General features: G+C 46.8%; 1 protein-coding gene across 5 annotated transcripts in view; it reads left to right on the top strand.

The window, feature by feature from the left end:
- FDX2 (ferredoxin 2) overlaps nt 1-17,141 on the top strand; it is a 29,626-nt gene extending 12,485 nt beyond the window's left edge. For all 5 annotated transcript variants that reach the window (XM_068252219.1, XM_068252210.1, XM_068252227.1 and 2 more), the window contains exons 4-6: nt 2,166-2,272; nt 8,324-8,411; nt 13,674-17,141. In XM_068252219.1, the coding sequence (XP_068108320.1) occupies nt 2,166-2,272; nt 8,324-8,411; nt 13,674-13,830 (352 nt within the window). In that variant the 3' untranslated portion in view covers nt 13,831-17,141. The remainder of the gene's footprint in view (nt 1-2,165; nt 2,273-8,323; nt 8,412-13,673) is intronic.
- Nucleotides 17,142-18,551: the final 1,410 nt, after the last annotated feature.

Raw genomic sequence — 18,551 nt, 5'->3', positions numbered from 1 at the left:
CTGATCGGAGAGGGATCTATTGTTGCCACACCCTGCACATCCATTTTTGAAAGATTTCAGCATGAAATCCATTAAAAACCAATTACTGCCGCTCCACCAGGTGTCCACCCTGCTAATGCAGCTCTCCCTGGGGCCCCTGCAGAGTATTAGCGCAGCAAAGCGCTCTGACCCGGCGGTATGTGTGGACTCGTGCACACCGCTGGTTCATGGGGTCACTAAGGGCACCAGGTGATGACGAAAGCAGAGAGGAGGAAGTGTGGCCAGCTGGAGAGGTGAGTGTTGGAGCACTTTGCTGCGCTGATACTCTGCATAGGGCCTGGGAGAGCAGCGTTAGCAGTGATAAGTACACTACAGGAATATATTTTTATATAAAACGATTCTGGTCTGAGTATTGTAATTATTTTAATAAGGGATACATTTAACAAATCTGTATTGTGGCTAACAGTGGTCTTATAACCCACATAACTGACTCTAGGTGTTGTAATCAGGGCTGAATTTGCCATAAGGCTCTGTAGGCACGTGCCTACAGGCGCCTGATAATGGAAAGGCGGCCCACTCCTCTCCCCATGTGCCTCCCTTCTGCCTTCCCTATTAAAGGACAACTGAAGTGAGAAGAATATAGAAGCTGCCATATTTATTTCCTTTTAAATAATACCAATTGCCGGGTAGACCAGACACAAGCATGCCGCTAATCTTGTCAGATCTGACAATGTCAGAAATTCCTGATCTGCTGCATGCTTGTTCAGGGGCTATGGCTTAAAGTATTTGAGGCAGAGGATCAGCAGGATATTGGTATGGTATTGCTTAAAAAGAAATAAATATGGCAGCATCCATATCTCTCACTTCAGTTGTCCTTTAAGAGTTGTGAGTGGAGAGTAAATGGGAGGTTACTCACCTGGGTCTCAGCATTCCACAGCCCAGATCTCCCTTCATTCGGATGCACCTGTAGATACTTAATACTGAGGATAGCTCTAGATAAATAATAGTAAGGGGCACCTGTAGCTACCTATAACAGGCAAGGGAACTAAAAAAGAAGTGACAGCTGGGTCAGCCAGTACACTTGCAGTGCAGTTTGGTGGGGTTTTGTAGGTTCAAGGAGGGCGGAGTCTAAGGTACCAGGACATCTGAGCCTATAGGCTCCTGTGATGTAAATTCGGGCCTGGTTGTAATACTTTTGAGTTAAAAGTGAGTCAGAAGTTAAAGAAAAAACAAAAACAAAAAAACAGATACTTACCTATAGAGCCTTCTCATTCCTCCTACGTTCCCCGTGTTCCACTGATGTGTCGGAGGCTGCTCTCTCTGCCGTTGCGGGAGGCTTTGGCAGTCTTCAGGGGCCCAAGTGCTTGCGCCGTACAGAGTGGCCCGCCTTCGGGAGCAGCGGCAGAGAGAGCAGTCTCCAACCCAACGCAGGGACCATAGGAGGAATGGGAAGGCTGTAGGACCCAGAGCCTTCCCTCTCCTTAGGTATCTGTGTTTTTTTTTATTTAACGTCAGACTCCCTTTAAGGATACCAGAGGTGAAAATAAAAGAATGAAATAAACAATTGTATCGGTTTCCTTTTCCTAAAAATAACTTTTAATGATATTCCACAGTTTAATTTTATATTTAAATCTACTTTTTAAGTTTTAACTGTTTTATTGTTTTTGCTCAATTACACATTCATTGACGTATGCCAAAGCTAAAATCTATGAACTATTGACCCTTTTTATATCTTTCCTGCTCTCAGAAGCCATTTTTTGCTAGGAAAGTGTTTTATAGTTGGAATTTCTTATCAGTGAGGGTCACACTGTAGCACTTCCTGTCTGAGTCAGGACTGAGTCAGCCACTTACATAACTGATGTTTAACTCTTTCAGGCAGTGAAAGAAAAAAAGGAACACAGCCTAGTTATTAGTGTGCTAGGCACTGTACATATACATGTCTATCTCATCATGTCACATGTCACTTCCAGTATCCTTTAATCTTCCTATAAAAGTCCTTTATATAGTATAGGAGCTATTAGCCTGACCTCTGACCACGAAAAAATGTTGGGTGTCGTGTTGGGCAAATTTGATCAGAGTGATCAAATCTGACAAGTAAATGTCTCTGACTGTAAGGGCACCGTAAATAAATATTAGGGTTGATAATGGGTAACTAGTATCTGACTGCCTCTGTTTATCTCATGCAGGGTAGAGGTTGTGTTTATAGACCGGGAGGGCAAGCGCATCCCTGCCAGAGGGAAGGTTGGGGAGAGCGTCCTGTTCCTGGCTCATCGGTACAATATTGAACTGGAAGGTGAGTGACATTCGACTTTTAGCAGGCACAGTCTAGCTGGTTAAACAACGCCTATCAAAGAAAAAGTTTTATATATATATATATATATATGTATGTATGTATGTATGTATGTATGTATGTATGTATGTATGTATGTATGTATGTATGTATATATATATATATATATATATATATATATATATATATATATATATATATATATATAATGTTATGGCCAAAACCAGAAATCAGCCAATTCTAGAATTGGCCGACCGTTTCTAGAACTGGCCGATTTGACGTCGGCCAAAGTCCAAAATGCTGGGAATTTCTGACATTGGCCGGCCAGTGCTAGAACCGGCCAAAGTCAGTCGGCCAAAGTCCAAAAACGCAAAAATCCCAGAACATCCCGGGTCCTGTCCAGCACCATGAATGGCACTGGGAACTTCTTTCTATTTGTTACTTACAGCTGATACAAATCCTGCAATAAATCTGCAGTGTGTCTACATCCTGCTTTCTTGGGAGCAGACATATTGTTAACATCCTGTGCTTTTAAATTAGCTGCTCTGTTGTGGCAGTCAGGTGACACAGGGGAGAGGGGGATGCATGGCTGGGGGGTGCTTTGCTAGGCGCTATGCGTGGCTGGAGAGGGGGGGCTTTGCTGAGGGGGGGGCGTTTGCATGGCGGGGGGCCTTTGCTGGGCGCTTTGCATGGCGGGGGGGATTTGCTGGGCGCTTTGCATGGCGGGGGGGATTTGCTGGGCGCTTTGCATGGCGGGGGGGATTTGCTGGGCGCTTTGCATGGCGGGGGGGATTTGCTGGGCGCTTTGCATGGCTGGGGGGATTTGCTGAGCGCTTTGCATGGCGGGGGGGGGGGGGGGTTGCTGGGCGCTTTGCATGGCTGGGGGGATTTGCTGGGCGCTTTGCATGGCTGGGGGGGGGGGGGGGAGTTGCTGGGTTTTTGCATGGCTGGGGTTTGATATGCTGGACACTGTGCATTGCTGGGGTAGTTTCGCATGGCTGTTTGGGGGTTGGGGGCTTTTCTGGCTGCTTTGCATGGCGGGGGGGCTTTTCTGGCTGCTTTGCATGGCTGGGGGGAAGGATTTGCTGGTCGCTTTGCATGGCTGGGGAAGGGGGATTTGCTGGCCGTTTTGCATGGCTGGGGGGGGGGGGGGTGTATGTTGGGCGCTTTGCTGGGCACTGTGCATGCTGGGGTAGTTTTGCATGGCTGTGGGGGCTTTTCTGGCTGCTTTGCCTTGCATGACTGGGGGGGCAGCCGGCGCTATTTCCAGACCCCAGATCAGAGCGGCGGAGAGAAACAGAGCAGCGCGCACGCTACTCGCCCTGACCCATACACTTCACATGCGGAAGTGAGCAATGACGTCACTTCTGCATGGAAGTGTAAGCGTCTTGCGGGTCGCGTGTGCGGCGCTGCTCTGCCTCTCTTTACCTCTCTGGTCCGGGTCGTCCTGATGTGAGGTCTGGCTAGCGGCAGCGGGGGAGGAGAGGTGAGCGGCAGTTCGGGACTTGGCCGGCCACACTTAGCCAGAACGCGTTCTGGCCGGCCAAAGTCCGGAGGTACAGTTTATTTCTGACATTGGCCGCATCAGCTGGCCACTTCTAGATTTGACCGGCCAGAACCCGAAGTGGCCAGACTTCGGGTTCTGGCCGTAACATATATATACATTACAGACCAAAAGTTTGGACACCTTCTCATTCAAAGAGTTTTCTTTTATTTTGATGACTATGAAAATTGTAGATTCACACTGAAGGCATCCAAACTATGAATTAACGCATGTGGAAGTATAGTACATAACCAAAAGTGTGAAACAACTGAAAATATGTCATATTCTAGGTTCTTCCAAGTAGCCACCTTTTGCTGTGATTACTGCTTTGCACACTCTTGGCATTCTCTTGATGAGCTTCAAGAGGTAGTCACCTGAAATGGTTTTCACTTCACAGGTGTGCCCTGTCAGGTTTAATAAGTGGAATTTCTTGCCTTATAATTGGGTTGGGACCATCAGTTGCGTTGCGGAGAAGTCAGGTGGATACACAGCTGATAGTCCTACTGAATAGACTGTTAGAATTTGTATTATGGCAAGAAAAAAGCAGCTAAGTAAAGAAAAACGAGTGGCCATCATTACTTTAAGAAATGAAGGTCAGTCAGTCTGAAAAATTGGGAAAACTTTGAAAGTGTCCCCAAGTGCAGTCTCAAAATCCATCAAACGCTACAAAGAAACTGGCTCACATGCGGACCGCCCCAGGAAAGGAAGACCAAGAGTCACCTCTGCTGCGGAGGATAAGTTCATCCGAGTCACCAGCCTCAGAAATCGCAGGTTAACAGCAGCTCAGATTAGAGACCAGGTCAATGCCACACAGAGTTCTAGAAGCAGACATCTCTAGAACAACTGTTAAGAGGAGACTGTGTAAATCAGGCCTTCATGGTAGAATATCTGCTAGGAAACCACTGCTAAGGACAGGCAACAAGCAGAAGAGACTTGTCTGGGCTAAAGAACACAAGGAATGGACATTAGACCAGTGGAAATCTGTGCTTTGGTCTGATGAGTCCAAATTTGAGATTTTTGGTTCCAACCACCATGTCTTTGTGCGACACAGAAAAGGTGAACGGATGGTTCTCTACATGCCTGGTTCCCACCGTGAAGCATGGAGGAGGAGGTGTGATGGTGTGGGGGTGCTTTGCTGGTGACACTGTTGGGGATTTATTCAAAATTGAAGGCATACTGAACCAGCATGGCTACCACAGCATCTTGCAGCGGCATGCTATTCCATTCTGTTTGCGTTTAGTTGGACCATTTATTTTTCAACAGGACAATGACCCCAAACACACCTCCAGGCTGTGTAAGGGCTATTTGACCAGGAAGGAGAGTTATGGGGTGCTGCACCAGATGACCTGGCTTCCACAGTCACCAGACCCGAACCCAATCAACATGGTTTGGGGTAACCTGGACCGCAGAGTGAAGGCAAAAGGGCCAACAAGTGCTAAGCATCTCTGGGAACTCCTTCAAGACCATTTCAGGTGACTACCTCTTGAAGCTCATCAAGAGAATGCCAAGAGTGTGCAAAGCAGTACTCAAAGCAAAAGGTGGCTACTTTGAAGAACCTAGAATATGACATATTTTCAGTTGTTTCACACTTTTTGGTTATGTACTATACTTCCACATGTGTTCATTCATCGTTTGGATTCCTTCAGTGTGAATCTAAAATGTTCATAGTCATGAACATGACTTCATGATTTCAATTAATGTTATCATGGGAAGGAATTTGCATTCTAAAATATTCCCCTGTGCTCCTCAGAATCATTGTCACTTGTCCTATGGAAGAAGTACTTGGTCTAGTTCCACTTCCAGGTGCAAAATTACACTGAAACGAAAAAGGTTATGAATGGAAAAAGAATTCAACAACTTGGTTAATACAAATATGTTATCAGTTAGCTTTAGTGAGGTGCAAATATGCAATCAAAAGACATCAGATGAGTCTCAGTGTTTCATGTTCATTTTGTCAGTGTTTAAAGCAGACCTAAACTCTTGCACAGGAGAGAAGAACGCAGAGAACAGCCTGTCTAATTCTCCCTTCTCAGCAAGTGATGAGCTAGTGTAATTTGAGCTCCCAGTATCATTGGAGACCTGGGAGTGAGTCCTCCTGGAGAGGTGAGTATCATAGACCAGCGACTAGACTGGAGAGGTGAGAATCATGGACTGAGGAAAATAGTTTTCTTAGGCGGTTGATATCATGGTAGGACCAGGGACCAATTTAAAGGAGTGAGAGGCAGCCATATGTATCACCTTTTAACCAATACCAGTTGCTTGGCAGCCCTGCAGCTCTATCTAGCTGCAGTAGTGTCTGAATCACACCAGAAACAAGCATGCAGCTAATCAGAATCAGTTTATTCGCCGAGTACGACAGGCATCGCACCCGGAATTTTTTGTGGTACACACGGCATAGAAAAAAAAAAAAAACTTTGTTACATGTGGAAGGGGCATTTAGACAATAGACAGACAGAGATATAGAGAATGCAAGATAAAACTAATAATAACAACTATATTGTTTGAGCAGCAGCAAGATTATATAACAGGCATAACTTGATAAAGGGTGCCACTTGATTTGGGCCGCAGTGCGAGACTATCATGTTTCGCGAGGGTGGGAGCTCGAGTTCAGCAGGCGGATGGCCTGGGGGAAGAAAGTATTTAAATGTCTGGTGGTCTTGGTGGGGATGGATCTGTAGCTGCGACCCAAAGGCAGGCGGTTAAAGTAGCGACTGCCGGGGTGGGAGGGGTCGTTCCGTATTTTATTTGCTCTCGACCACAGTCTGGAGGTGTGTAGGAGGTCCAGAGGTGGAAGGGATGACCCAATGATTCTCTCTGCGGTATTTATTACTCTCTGGAGCTTGAGTCTGTCACTCGCAGTGGCGCCTGCATACCATACGACTATGGAGGAGCAAAGTATAGACTCAATGGTGGCAGTGTAAAAAGCTGTCATCAGTTCTCGCGGCATCCCAAATTTCCTCAGCTGCCTCAGGAAGAATAGCCTCTGCTGGGCCTTCTTCTGAACCTTGGTGGTGTTCTCAGACCAATTCAAGTCATTGGTGATAGTGGCACCTAGAAAGCGGACACTTGACACCCTGGAGACGTCGGTGCCTTCAATGGAGACTGGGTCGAGTGTGTGGGGGAGCCTTCTGAAATCCACTATCAGCTCAACTGTCTTTGCCGCGTTAAGTACAAGCTGGTTGTCTTTGCATCTTGTGAGACCTGACAATAATGTCAGAAACCCCTGACCTGCTGCATGCTTGTTCAAGGCCTGTACCTAAAAGCATTAGAGGCAGAGGACCAGCTGCATTGCCAGGCAACTGGTATTGTATTAAAGGAAATGGATATGGTAGCCTCCATATCCCTCTCACTTCAGTTGTCCTTTAAAGAAAACCTGTAACAACAAAAAGATCCCCTGGGGGGTACTCACCTCGGGTGGGAGAAGCCTCCGGATCCTGTCGAGGCTTCCCCCGTCCTCCTGTGTCCCACGGCGGTCTCGCTCTGGCCCTCTGAACGGCGGGGATGTAAATATTTACCTTCCCAGCTCCAGCGCAGTATCGGCTCTCCGCTCGGAGATAGGCAGAAATAGCAGATCGCTGTCGGGCAGCTCTACTGTGCAGGTGCAAGTCTCCTGCACCTGCGTAGTAGAGTGGACCCGACACAGATCGGCCATTTCTGCTCCTCTACGAGCTGAGAGCCACAACAGCGCCCCCACTGGAGCCAGGAAATGTAACTAAATGTAGCTTGCCGAGCCAGGATTGCCGGAGACTTCGGGTGAGCCAGCGCTGGATTGCCTGCAGCTACAGGAGAGGGGGAAGCCTCATTGGGACCCTGAGGCTTCCCCCTACCGAGGTGAGTACCCCCCAGGGGAACTTTTTTTTGTTACAGGTTCTCTTTAAGCATTTCTTCCTGGGGAGGATAGTATCATGAGAAGACTGGGGACTAAAGGGAGCCTGTCTGTCCCACCAGATAATTTTATTTTATTTTTTTCACCCCAGTTAAAGTGAACCTTAACTGAGCAACAACAACAAAAAGTTTCACTTATCTGGAGCTCCCACCAGCCCCCTGCAGATGTTCTGTGCCCGTGCCGGTACAAACTGATCCTCTGGCCCCTCGCAGGCAGACAGTTTCGTTTTCGGCGGCCAGATCGCCTGCGCAGCCCTGTCCGTGTGCGTCCCTCGATCGCACTCCCATCGCCGTGGATATCCTGCGCACGCGCTGTCATACTACGTATGCGCAGTACGCCCTTGGCAACGGGAGCGTGATCGAGAGGCATGTGTGACCAGCGCTATGCAGTCGCACTGGCCTGGCCAGTCGCCGGAAATGAAACTGTCTGCCTGCGGGGACCGAAGGATTGGTTTGTCCCAGCGCAGGCACAGGGTGGCTGCAGGGGGGATGGGGGGGGGGGTTGGCTGGTGGAAGCTCCAGATATGTGTAACTTTTCTTTGTTGCTCAGTTAAGCTTCACTTTAAGCTGTAATGATCCATTTCTTGATGTCTTTATAAAAATATTGTGCTGCTTTTTACACTCAGGGGCCTGCGAATCGTCCCTTGCCTGCTCCACATGCCACGTCTACGTCAGCCCTGAGTGCTTTGAGAAGCTTCCTGAGCCGGATGAGAGGTAATCCCGACATTATTCCACAAACATTATGCCATTATTGTGTGAGCAATGTGTTCTCAACAAACAACAACAACAAACACAGAACATTTATATCGCGCTTTTCTCCTGGCGGACTCAAAGCGCCAGAGCTGCAGCCACTAGGTCACGCTCTATAGGCAGTAGCAGTGTTAGGGAGACTTGCCTAAGGTCTCCTGCTGAATAGGTGCTGGCTTACTGAGCAGGCAGAGCTGGGATTCGAACCCAGGTCTCCTGTGTCAGAGGCAGAGCCCTTAACCATTACACAGCCATTACACAATCCATCAACAAGACCTCATATGCCTTTCACTGGAGAAACCAGAGCCCCTATTACTGTGTATTGTGTAAGAGAAATACATTTATAAAGAAGCACGTTATGGAGAAAGAGGCGCCCTGGTGTATGTATAAAACCATTTAAAAACAGAATAAAATAGAAAAAAGTTGAGGTGGCTTACCTCAGTGACGAAAACTTTTGTGTAAACAAAAAGTTTTATTTAGCACAGGCAATGCGTATCGCTGGTCTGAGCCCGCTTCATCAGGCCAATAAAAGTGCTTAAAATGGCAATTGACAGTCATTATACATATGTTCATTTTCTAGAAAACAGTATGGCCTCGATTCATAAAGCATTACCTCATGCGGTAATGCTGAAAACAGCAGATTTTCCCGACCACTTAGAAATGTGTCAATTCATAAAGGCTGTTACCGCATGAAAAGCTGACATTACCGACCAGGGAGATAAATTACCGACTTGGCTGTAGTTACCTCCAACACATGTCAGTAAATTGTCAGCAAATGTCAATTCATAAAGCCTGCAACAAGCGGTAAGCCTAACGGTAGTTACCGACAGCTCTGACAGCTCTGATGAATGCAAAAGTGCAGAGAGCCAAAGTCTGTTTGAGTCATCTGGAGAGAGCCAGAGAGCAGTCTGTGTGAGTCATTTGTGCAGGCAGGGTAAGTCTGTGCGAGTCATCTGTCTGAGTCATTTGTGCAGGGCAAAAGAGAGAATCGCCACACTTCTCTACTCTACCGCTCAATGGGCTGCGGTAATTTACCGACCTTCAAAGGCAGCTGGGGAAATCTAGTCTATATGCGGGCCACTGATAGTTAAGGGGACACTGTAGGGGGTCGGGGGAAAATGAGTTGAAGTTACCCGGGGCTTCTAATGGTCCCCCGCAGACATCCTGTGCCCGCGCAGCCACTCACCGATGCTCCGGCCCCGCCTCTGGTTCACTTCTGGAATTTCAGCCTTTAAAGTCTGAAAACCCCTGCGCCTGCGTTGCTGTGTCCTCGCTTCCCCTGATGTCACCAGGAGCATACTACGCAGGCCCAGACCATACTGCACAGGAGCATACTGCACAGGCCGTGCAGTATGCTCCTGGTGCCATCAGCGGGAGTGAGGACACAGCAACGCAGGCGCAGTGGTTTTCAGACTTTAAAGTCTGAAATTCCAGAAGTGAACCAGAGGCGGGGCCGGAGCATCGGTGAGTGGCTGCGCAGGTACAGGATGTCTGCGGGGGACCATTAGAAGCCCCGGGTAACTTTAACTCCTTTTCCCCCGACCCCCCCTCCCCCCTACAGTGTCCCTTTAAGGGTGCAGTGGGCCATACCTTTTGGTTTGTGGGGCCAGTGAAAAAGCCTCGGGGGGCTTGTATGTATATGTATATAATAAACACGCCAACGCATGTTGCCATTAGACAAACATGCATGGGAACACTCTTGCAAACTACAATGAGTAGAAATGATCAATGAGATGCAAATTTCGCGTTGATGCAGGATTATGCAAATTTATGCAGCTTGAAAATAGACTAATCAAATTTTAGCTCAGCAATATCTGATTGGTTCATTTCAAGCTGCATAAATTTGCATACAAAACTTGCATAATGCTGCATAAACTCAAAATAATTTGTACATCAATGACCATCCCTACTGCAAAAATGTGCAAATCTCTACTGACATGGGAGAGGAAGACACAAAAGGCAAGACCTGCTGATCAGTAACCTGGCAACCGATGTATTTACTCTCCTGCTGGGTAAATTATCAAATTTATCCCGGTGCATCTGATGATGGTTGTGTGTTAACCATTTCAGCCCGCGGGGATTTTTCACCTTCTGCATTGGAGCAATTTTCACCTCCCATTCATTCGCTAATAACTTTATCACTACTTATCACAATTTATTGATCTATATCTTGTTTTTTCCGCCACTAATTAGGCTTTCTTTGGGTGGTACATTTTGCTAAGAATAATTTTTTTATAAATGCATTTTAAGAGGATTAATAAGAAAAAAATGGAAAAAATTCATTATTTTTCAGTTTTCAGCCATTATAGCTTTAAAATAATCCACGCTACCATAATTAAAACCTATGTATTTTATTTGCCAGTTTGTCTCGGTTATGACACCATTTAAATTTTGTCCCTATCACAATGTATGGCGCCAATATTTTATTTGGAAATAAAAGTGCATTTTTTCCGTTTTGCGTCCATCACTATTTACAATCTTATAATTTAAAAAATGTTTGTAGTATACGCCCTTCAAATGCATATTTAAAAAGTTCAGACCCTTAGGTAACTATTTATCTTTTTTTTTATTATTATTTATTTATTTTCCCATTAAAAATTTTATTTGGGTAATATTTTGGTGTGGGAAATAAAGAGTTAATTTTTAATGTTATTATATGTGTACATTGTAATGTAAAAAATATGTAGATGTAGTTTTACTATTTGGCCACAAGATGGCCACCTTTGAGGGGTTTTTTTTCCCTCCTTGTGCTTCTCGCTAAGCGGAAGCACAAGGGGGATGCGGAAATTTTTGCGTGCAGAAAGACTGAAGCCTCTTGTAAGAGCGCTTCGGTTTTTCTGCTGGGGACACGGATCGGTGATTGGGAATCATGTTCCCGTTCACTGATCCCAGGGCTACCGGGGGACACCACGGGGGCACACCCGAAGCGCAGCAGAGCAGCCGCCCGGAAGTGAGCTTCACTTCCGGGCGGCAGAAATGGTTAAACAAGGTGTGTATGAGAGCGCCAGATAGCTCTTTACGTTATTGTACATAGTGCGTGCATGAAGGAGAAGGACGTTTATAGACAACACACACAAGCATTACTTGGGTCATCAGCAAGAACGGATCGAGTACAACATCGTTAGAAAGATCTATTTTTCAAACCTATGCGGCAGATTGATTATTCGGTTTGCAAAGACTTTTATCTCGTGTGTGCCTAGCTTTATTCTCGAGTTATGTACTGCTTGTTATGAGTGAAAACTTTTTATGAATCAGGCATGTGTAATGATAACTAGCTGAAAGCACCCCTGAACTGAGAGGGTTGTGGAGCCTGACACTTACCTCCTTTTAAACTATTATTGAAACTACGCAGATTTACCACATGCTTGTTTCAGGTGTGTGATTCAGACATAAGATCAGCAGGACAGCCAGGCAACTGGTATTGTTTAAAAGGAAATAAATATGGCAGCCTCCATATCACTCCCCCTTCAGGTGTCCTTTAAGGCTTCCTGTAATCTCATCAGATTGCTGCAGTAGAATTGAAGTACAGGCAGTCCCCGGTTAATGAACGAGATAGGGACTGTAACTTCGTCCTGAATCTGTTCTTAAGTCAGAACACTGTGCCATCTCTGCCCCCTGTGCCTCCAGTGTCCCCCTCTGTGTCACCTCTGCCCTCTATACCTGCTAATACAAGTTTAAAAGCCATTTTTTCTTTGAATTTTTCAAAATTGATTTTTCTTAAAAACTACAAGTCCAATTTGAAAAACGTGTCGGCGGGTCATTCATAAGTCGGGCGTTCGTAAGTCGGGGACTACCTGCACAACTGAAGTGAGAGGGATATGAAAGCTGCCATATTTATTTACCAGTTGCCTGGCGGCACTGCTGATCCTCTGGCTCATACTTTTAGCCATAGACCCTGAACAAGCATGCAGCAGATCAGGTGTTTCTGACATTATTGTGAGATCTGACAGGGTTAGCTGCATGCTTGTTTCTGGTGTTATTCAGACACTACTGCAGCCAAATAGAACAGCTGGGCTGCCAGGCAACTGGTATTGTTTAAAAGGAAATTAATATTGCAGCCTTCATTTCCCCCTCACTACAGTTATCCTTTAGGCTGGTTTCACAGTGGGACGTTACAGGCGCACGTTAGAGCAGCCTGTAACGCACCCCACCGCACAGCAATGAAAAATCAATGGGCTGTTCACAGTGCCCACGTTGCGTTACACAGTAACGCTGCGCCATTAGACAACGTACTGCATGCAGTACTTTGTAAGCGGCATAGCCGCGTTAGACTGCTTGCACATGCTCAGTAACATTGGGGAGGAGCGGAGAGCGGCCAGGCACATGGCTAATTAATATTCACTGCACTCAGTGACGTGCAGTGTTTACTTCTTGGAACGGCCGCTCTGTGCGGCGATTGGCCGGCGGGACCACGTGATGCTGCATGCGTCCAAGAGTGCGCATCACGGCATCACGGACGCCAGAGTGAGCTGCACAACGCGGCTCACTCTGACGTCCAAAGCAGGGAGCACCAGGCGTTGCGTTAGGGGCACGTTATGCGACCTTAACGTCCCCTAAAACGCAACGTCCTGGTGTGAAACCAGCCTTAAGGCATCCACTGCCTCTGGCATGTTCTTTAAAGAGGAGCTGTCAGCCATACTATCTCAGAAAAAAAGCACACATATGTAGGTAGAAAAATCCTTGCTCTTCTTACATAACTGCACTGTCCACATTTTGATTTAAGTGATTTTTCTACAGTAAAAAAAATCCTTCTTAGCATTTCCCATTTTAACTGTGGCTATTTTGAAGACAATCCTGATGTAATTTCCTCCCTTAGTCTCCTCTGCCTGATTGTGTATGCATTTCCCTGCCCTCCACTATAGAAAGTGCATTGTCTCAGCATGAGAAATATTGGCCAATCAGAGAGGAACAGAGGTGTGGGAGGGGAAAACAGGAGGGAAAGAGGCCTCAGCCAATCAGGCTGCATTAGTTAAGTATGAAGAGAAGTAAAAAGGACAACCCAGCATGCCCTGCAACTTCCTTTTTGTGTACCAAATAAGAGCCAGGTAAACTGGGGAATGATCTTTTATCAACAAGAAAAGCAATAGTGATTTTACCGTTTTGAATTGCCTGGTTAGCATCCTTCGTACTTGTTTACCAGATAAAAATAAAGAATTGATTTTTGATTTTATGCCCGACAGTTACACTTTATGCTGTCACACTGATTTCTCCTCTCTTCTTCTTCTGCAGGGAAGACGACATGCTGGACATGGCTCCCTTGTTACAGGAGAACTCTAGACTCGGATGTCAGATCATTCTCACTAAAGAACTGGAGGGGGCAGAGTTCACGCTGCCCAAAATCACCAGAAACTTTTACGTGGACGGACATGTTCCCAAACCCCACTGAGGGCCGACATAGACTTAGCCTATGCTTAATTTATAATGGAACGCACAAAGTATCGTAGGAGCTACAGCAGGGAGCCAGTCATTCCTGAAGCACTGAAGACACACAGGAGAAGCCAAAGACTGACGACGCACATAGGAAGCTTTACAGCGCACACACTGAGGAGGGATGCCCAGTCATGTGACTGACCATGTAATCCCTCCCCCCACACAGAGGAGGGATGCCCAGTCATGTGACTGACCATGTAATCCCTCCCCCCACACAGAGGAGGGATGCCCAGTCATGTGACTGACCATGTAATCCCTCCCCCCACACAGAGGAGGGATGCCCAGTCATGTGACTGACCATGTAATCCCTCCCCCCACACAGAGGAGGGATGCCCAGTCATGTGGCCAACCATGGACTCTGAGGGGCGGGAGGGAATCCTTTGAAACAATACCGGTTGCCTGGCAGCCCTGCTGGTCTATTTGGCTGCAGTAGTGTCTGAATCACACCAGAAACAAGCATGCAGCCAATCTTGTCAGATCTGACAATAATGTCAGAAACACCTGATCTGCTGCGTGCTTGTTTAGGGGCTATGGCTAAAAGTATTAGAGGCAGATGATCAGCAGGACAGCCAGGCAACTGGTATTGTTTCAAGTGAACCTTAACTGAGCTGGAAAAAAAAATGAAGTTTCACTTACCTGAGGCTTCCACCAGCCCCCTGCAAATGTCCTGTGCCCACTCAGGTATTCAACGGTCCTCCGCCGCGGCTCAGTTTCGGGCCAGCGCGGCCCTGGCCACGTTCGTCAGTATGCGTCAGGGCTGTGGAGTTGGTACAGAAATCATCTGACTCCTCCGTTTATGAAACCACCGACTCCGGGTACCCAAAATGGCTCAGACTCCTTAGTCTAATTTTTACAAAGGCTTTGGATTTGGTACAAAAATTATCCGACTCCTTACTTTATTGAAACCACTGACTCCAGGTGCCCAAAACTGCTCCACAGCCCTGGTGTGCGTACTACGTACGTACATTCAGGTTCACTTTAAAAGGAAATAAATATGGCAGCCTCCATACCACTCTCACCTCGGGTTCACTTTAAGGGTATGCATATGGGACTGTAGACTAAATTCACTGCGGTTTTTGACTGACCCATTCCAAGCTGCACACGGTTTTCCAACAAATAAAATTTCATTGACCAGCCCCACTGATAATTTCTAAGGTACTTTTATGCAGATTTATCCTTCTTAACATGGACCAAATGCAGCAGCTAATGTATTTGATCCTTTTCAGGCTGTAGAAGATGCTATAATGCAAGCACACAGCTCACTAGTAGGGAGCAGGGATAGTCACTCCCTATTAGTGCGCTGTGTGGTTGCATTATTGTCCCCTTAGCTTTCTGATCCCTGCAGAGGAAGTTCCCACCTCTTGCACCTCTCTCCCCCTGTAGAGCAATACACGACGCTCACCCAGGAGGATGTCTGTACAGTGATCAGCTTGGGGGATCGTTTTGGAACAAGTTCTAAAGGCCTGCACACATGCCTAAGGCGGACAAACCACCTGAGCTGATAGGCTTGTGTAAAATGACTGCCGACGCCCAAACCCGCGAGCGATTTGCCTGGTGGATCAACTCAACCCTGCGACAGCCAATCACATTGTCTGCGCTGCTCCCCCGCATGACATCACGCAATCACCGCTCACTCATCCCTCCGCATAGCAACAAAACGCATATCCCTCCGCATAGCAACAAAACACAGTCTGCTACATAGCTGACGTGTCTGTAAAGGCCGGCCAGCGATGTCGCCCTAAGGTGTGCTCAAACCCCCTAGCAGCCTTTTGTAAGCGCTGGTGATTTGATAAGCTCTTGCTAATGCAATGCTATGGAGGATTGTTATACAATCACATCGCTCAGGTGGGATCACACCCATAGCATTACATTAGCAAGTTTTTCACATCACAAAGCCCTCCTAGTGGGTTTCAGGCTAGAGTCACAGTGGGACGTTGCGTTTTGATGCAACGTTAATGTCACAACGCAAACTAACAACGCAACATGCCAAAAAAGTCGCAACGCAGTGTTACCATCGCATACAACATATACGGTAGAGCATACAGGCAATGAAAAGTATGCTTCCAAGTCATTACTGAGCACGTGCAAACAGTCCAACACAGCTAATAATGTGTATAACGACCCTGCATGCAGTACTTAACGTGCAGCGTTGTCACCAACACAACGTATGCACTGTGAACAGGGCATTGATTTTTCATTGCAGTGCGCTATTCTGCGTTAAATGTTTTAACGTGCGACTTTAACATCCCGCTGTGAACTTAGCCTCAGGCCTAAAGATCATTTGACAAGAGATCTGAGGTGTGTACATAGCAGTACTAACCCAATAGGCAGCAGTCACGTCTCTGGAGACAAGCAGTCATACTGTCCTTTCACTTGCAAACTACTACTGTACTGTCCCATTAGAAAAGCTTGCAAATCTTCCATGACACTCAAGAGCTTCATTACTGCCCATCTTCATATCTGTGTGTGAATGCTAAAGTCTGAGTATTATTTAAACTGATGCCTTAATTGTTGTCTGACAGAGTCTGGTATATTTCATTGAGCTTCTTGGAACGTGGTTCTCTACAATCTCCACAAATAAATTCATGTTTGGTCAGTGTTTAGTGGGGGCCACACAATCTCTGTGCTGCTTTCGTTGAAGATAGCACCCCCCACCCCACCCCCTACAATAGGCCAAAGCCATGAAACCGGTATGGTGGGGTAGTGCTGTATTTGACAATTTGTGTTTTAAAAATAATCATCCCATCCTTATAGTTTGAGATATTCACTTTTTATAAACAAGAAAACATTTGTAAAGTGCTTTTTTTCCTGTAGGGCCCAAAGCACATAAGCTTGTCTCAGATCAGATACATAGAGATGTGTACAGGGGGAATAGTTATATGATCATAAATGCCAGACTAAACAGGTGGATTTTCTGTCTTGATTTAAATGTCCAGGGTTGGAGCTGTCTTAAGTTTGGCAAGGCATTCCAAAGGGTAGGGACAGCATGACAGAAAGCTCTGGCTCCAGAGGTTTTTAGTTGGACTCTGGGGGTGGTCAAGTTATTGGATCCTTTTGATCTGAGGTTGTGGAAGGTGTGATGCAGTTGCAACAAATCCTTCAGGTATCCGGGGCCTAGGTCGTCTAGGGAATTGAATTGAGGTGCTCTGCTTGCTATAACTGAATTGCTGCTGTTTATCCCCTTCTTATTGCCTGAAGAAGTGGGCTGTGCCCGCGAAACGCGTTGCATCTTTTGGGTATTTTCAAATAAATGTGTATATCTATACATTTACAGTCCTTGGTGTCTGCTTTAACGGAGGCGAGTCCACCACTTCCTCCCAGCAATTTTTTAAAAATTTTATGTACTTTTATCCTTCTGGCACCTCTGTTCACCTACCAATATGCTGTGATGAAGGCGTGAACTAGGGTTGGAAGACCCTCTGTAGGAAAGAGGAGCTTAATTTTTGCAATATTCCTTATATATAGCTGAGATTTGATTCCTAAAGTTTAATTGCGCACAGTGTTTGAGCTAGTAAGGTCCGAGCTCCCTACCCGCACTGGTGGTGACTGACAGAGATGAGCTCCGGATGAATTCCAAATAAGTTTCATTTGGAATTTCTCCAGATAATTAGTGCAGGTGAGCGGGGGTTAACTTAACCAGGCTGCAGTCTTCTTCAGGGCTCTTCCACACCAGAGCCCTTTACTGCGTTGTAACGCAAAGGCAGTTTTTTGCGTTAACCAAGGTAAGATGAAAGTCCATAGACTTTCATTTTACCTTTCACACCCGATGCTGCGGTACGGTGCGTTGCAGTTCCGACGGACCCGGGAGCGCCGATCCGCCGGGAGCCGGCGTTTTCCGTCGGGTTCAATTAATAGCTACCACCGCTGATTGCGTCGCACCGCAGATTCCTGACGACACACCGCAGGGCATAGAACGCGTGCAGGAAACGGCTCCTGCACGCATTGATATATGAGGAGGCCTGAATCTGTTCCAAGTCATGTCACATGACTAACACGCTTCCTCCTTCAACCCGGGAGGAAGCAGTGGTAGTCACATGACCATGAATTGGAATGGATTAAAGAAGACTGCAGCCTGGGTAAGTTAAAGGGACACTTAAGTCAAACAAAAAAAATGAGTTTTACTCACCTAGGGCTTCCAATAGCCCCCCGCAGCTGTCTGGTGCCCTTGCCGTCTCCCTCCGAGCCTCCTGGCCCCGCCGGCAGCCACTTCCTGTTCCGGTGACAGGAGCTGACAGGCTGGAGACGCGAGTGATTCTTTGCGTTCCCAGACACATTAGCACCCTCTATGCTGCTATATGGTGTATATAGCAGCATAGATGGCGCTATTGTGGCCAGGAACGCGAAGAATCACTCGCATCCCCAGCCTGTCAGCTCCTGTCACCGAAACAGGAAGTGGCTGCCGGCGGGGCCAGGAGGATCGGAGGGAGACGGCGAGGGCACCGGACAGCTGCAGGGGGCTATTGGATGCCCCAGGTGAGTAAAACTCATTATTTTTTTTTTACTTAAGTGTCCCTTTAACCCCTGCTCACCTGCACTAATTATCTGGAGGAATTTCAAATGAAACCCAATCGGAATTCATCAGGAGCTCATCTCTGGTGACTGAATCTGGAGCTGCTTTGCTGCTAGGCACTGACCTTCGATGACAAGAACCTCCCTTCTGTCAGCATTTAGGTCACT

This window comes from Hyperolius riggenbachi, chromosome 1 (assembly GCF_040937935.1).
Source record: "Hyperolius riggenbachi isolate aHypRig1 chromosome 1, aHypRig1.pri, whole genome shotgun sequence".
NCBI classification, from domain to species: domain Eukaryota; kingdom Metazoa; phylum Chordata; class Amphibia; order Anura; family Hyperoliidae; genus Hyperolius; species Hyperolius riggenbachi.
This window is presented reverse-complemented; position numbering and strand designations above follow the sequence as displayed.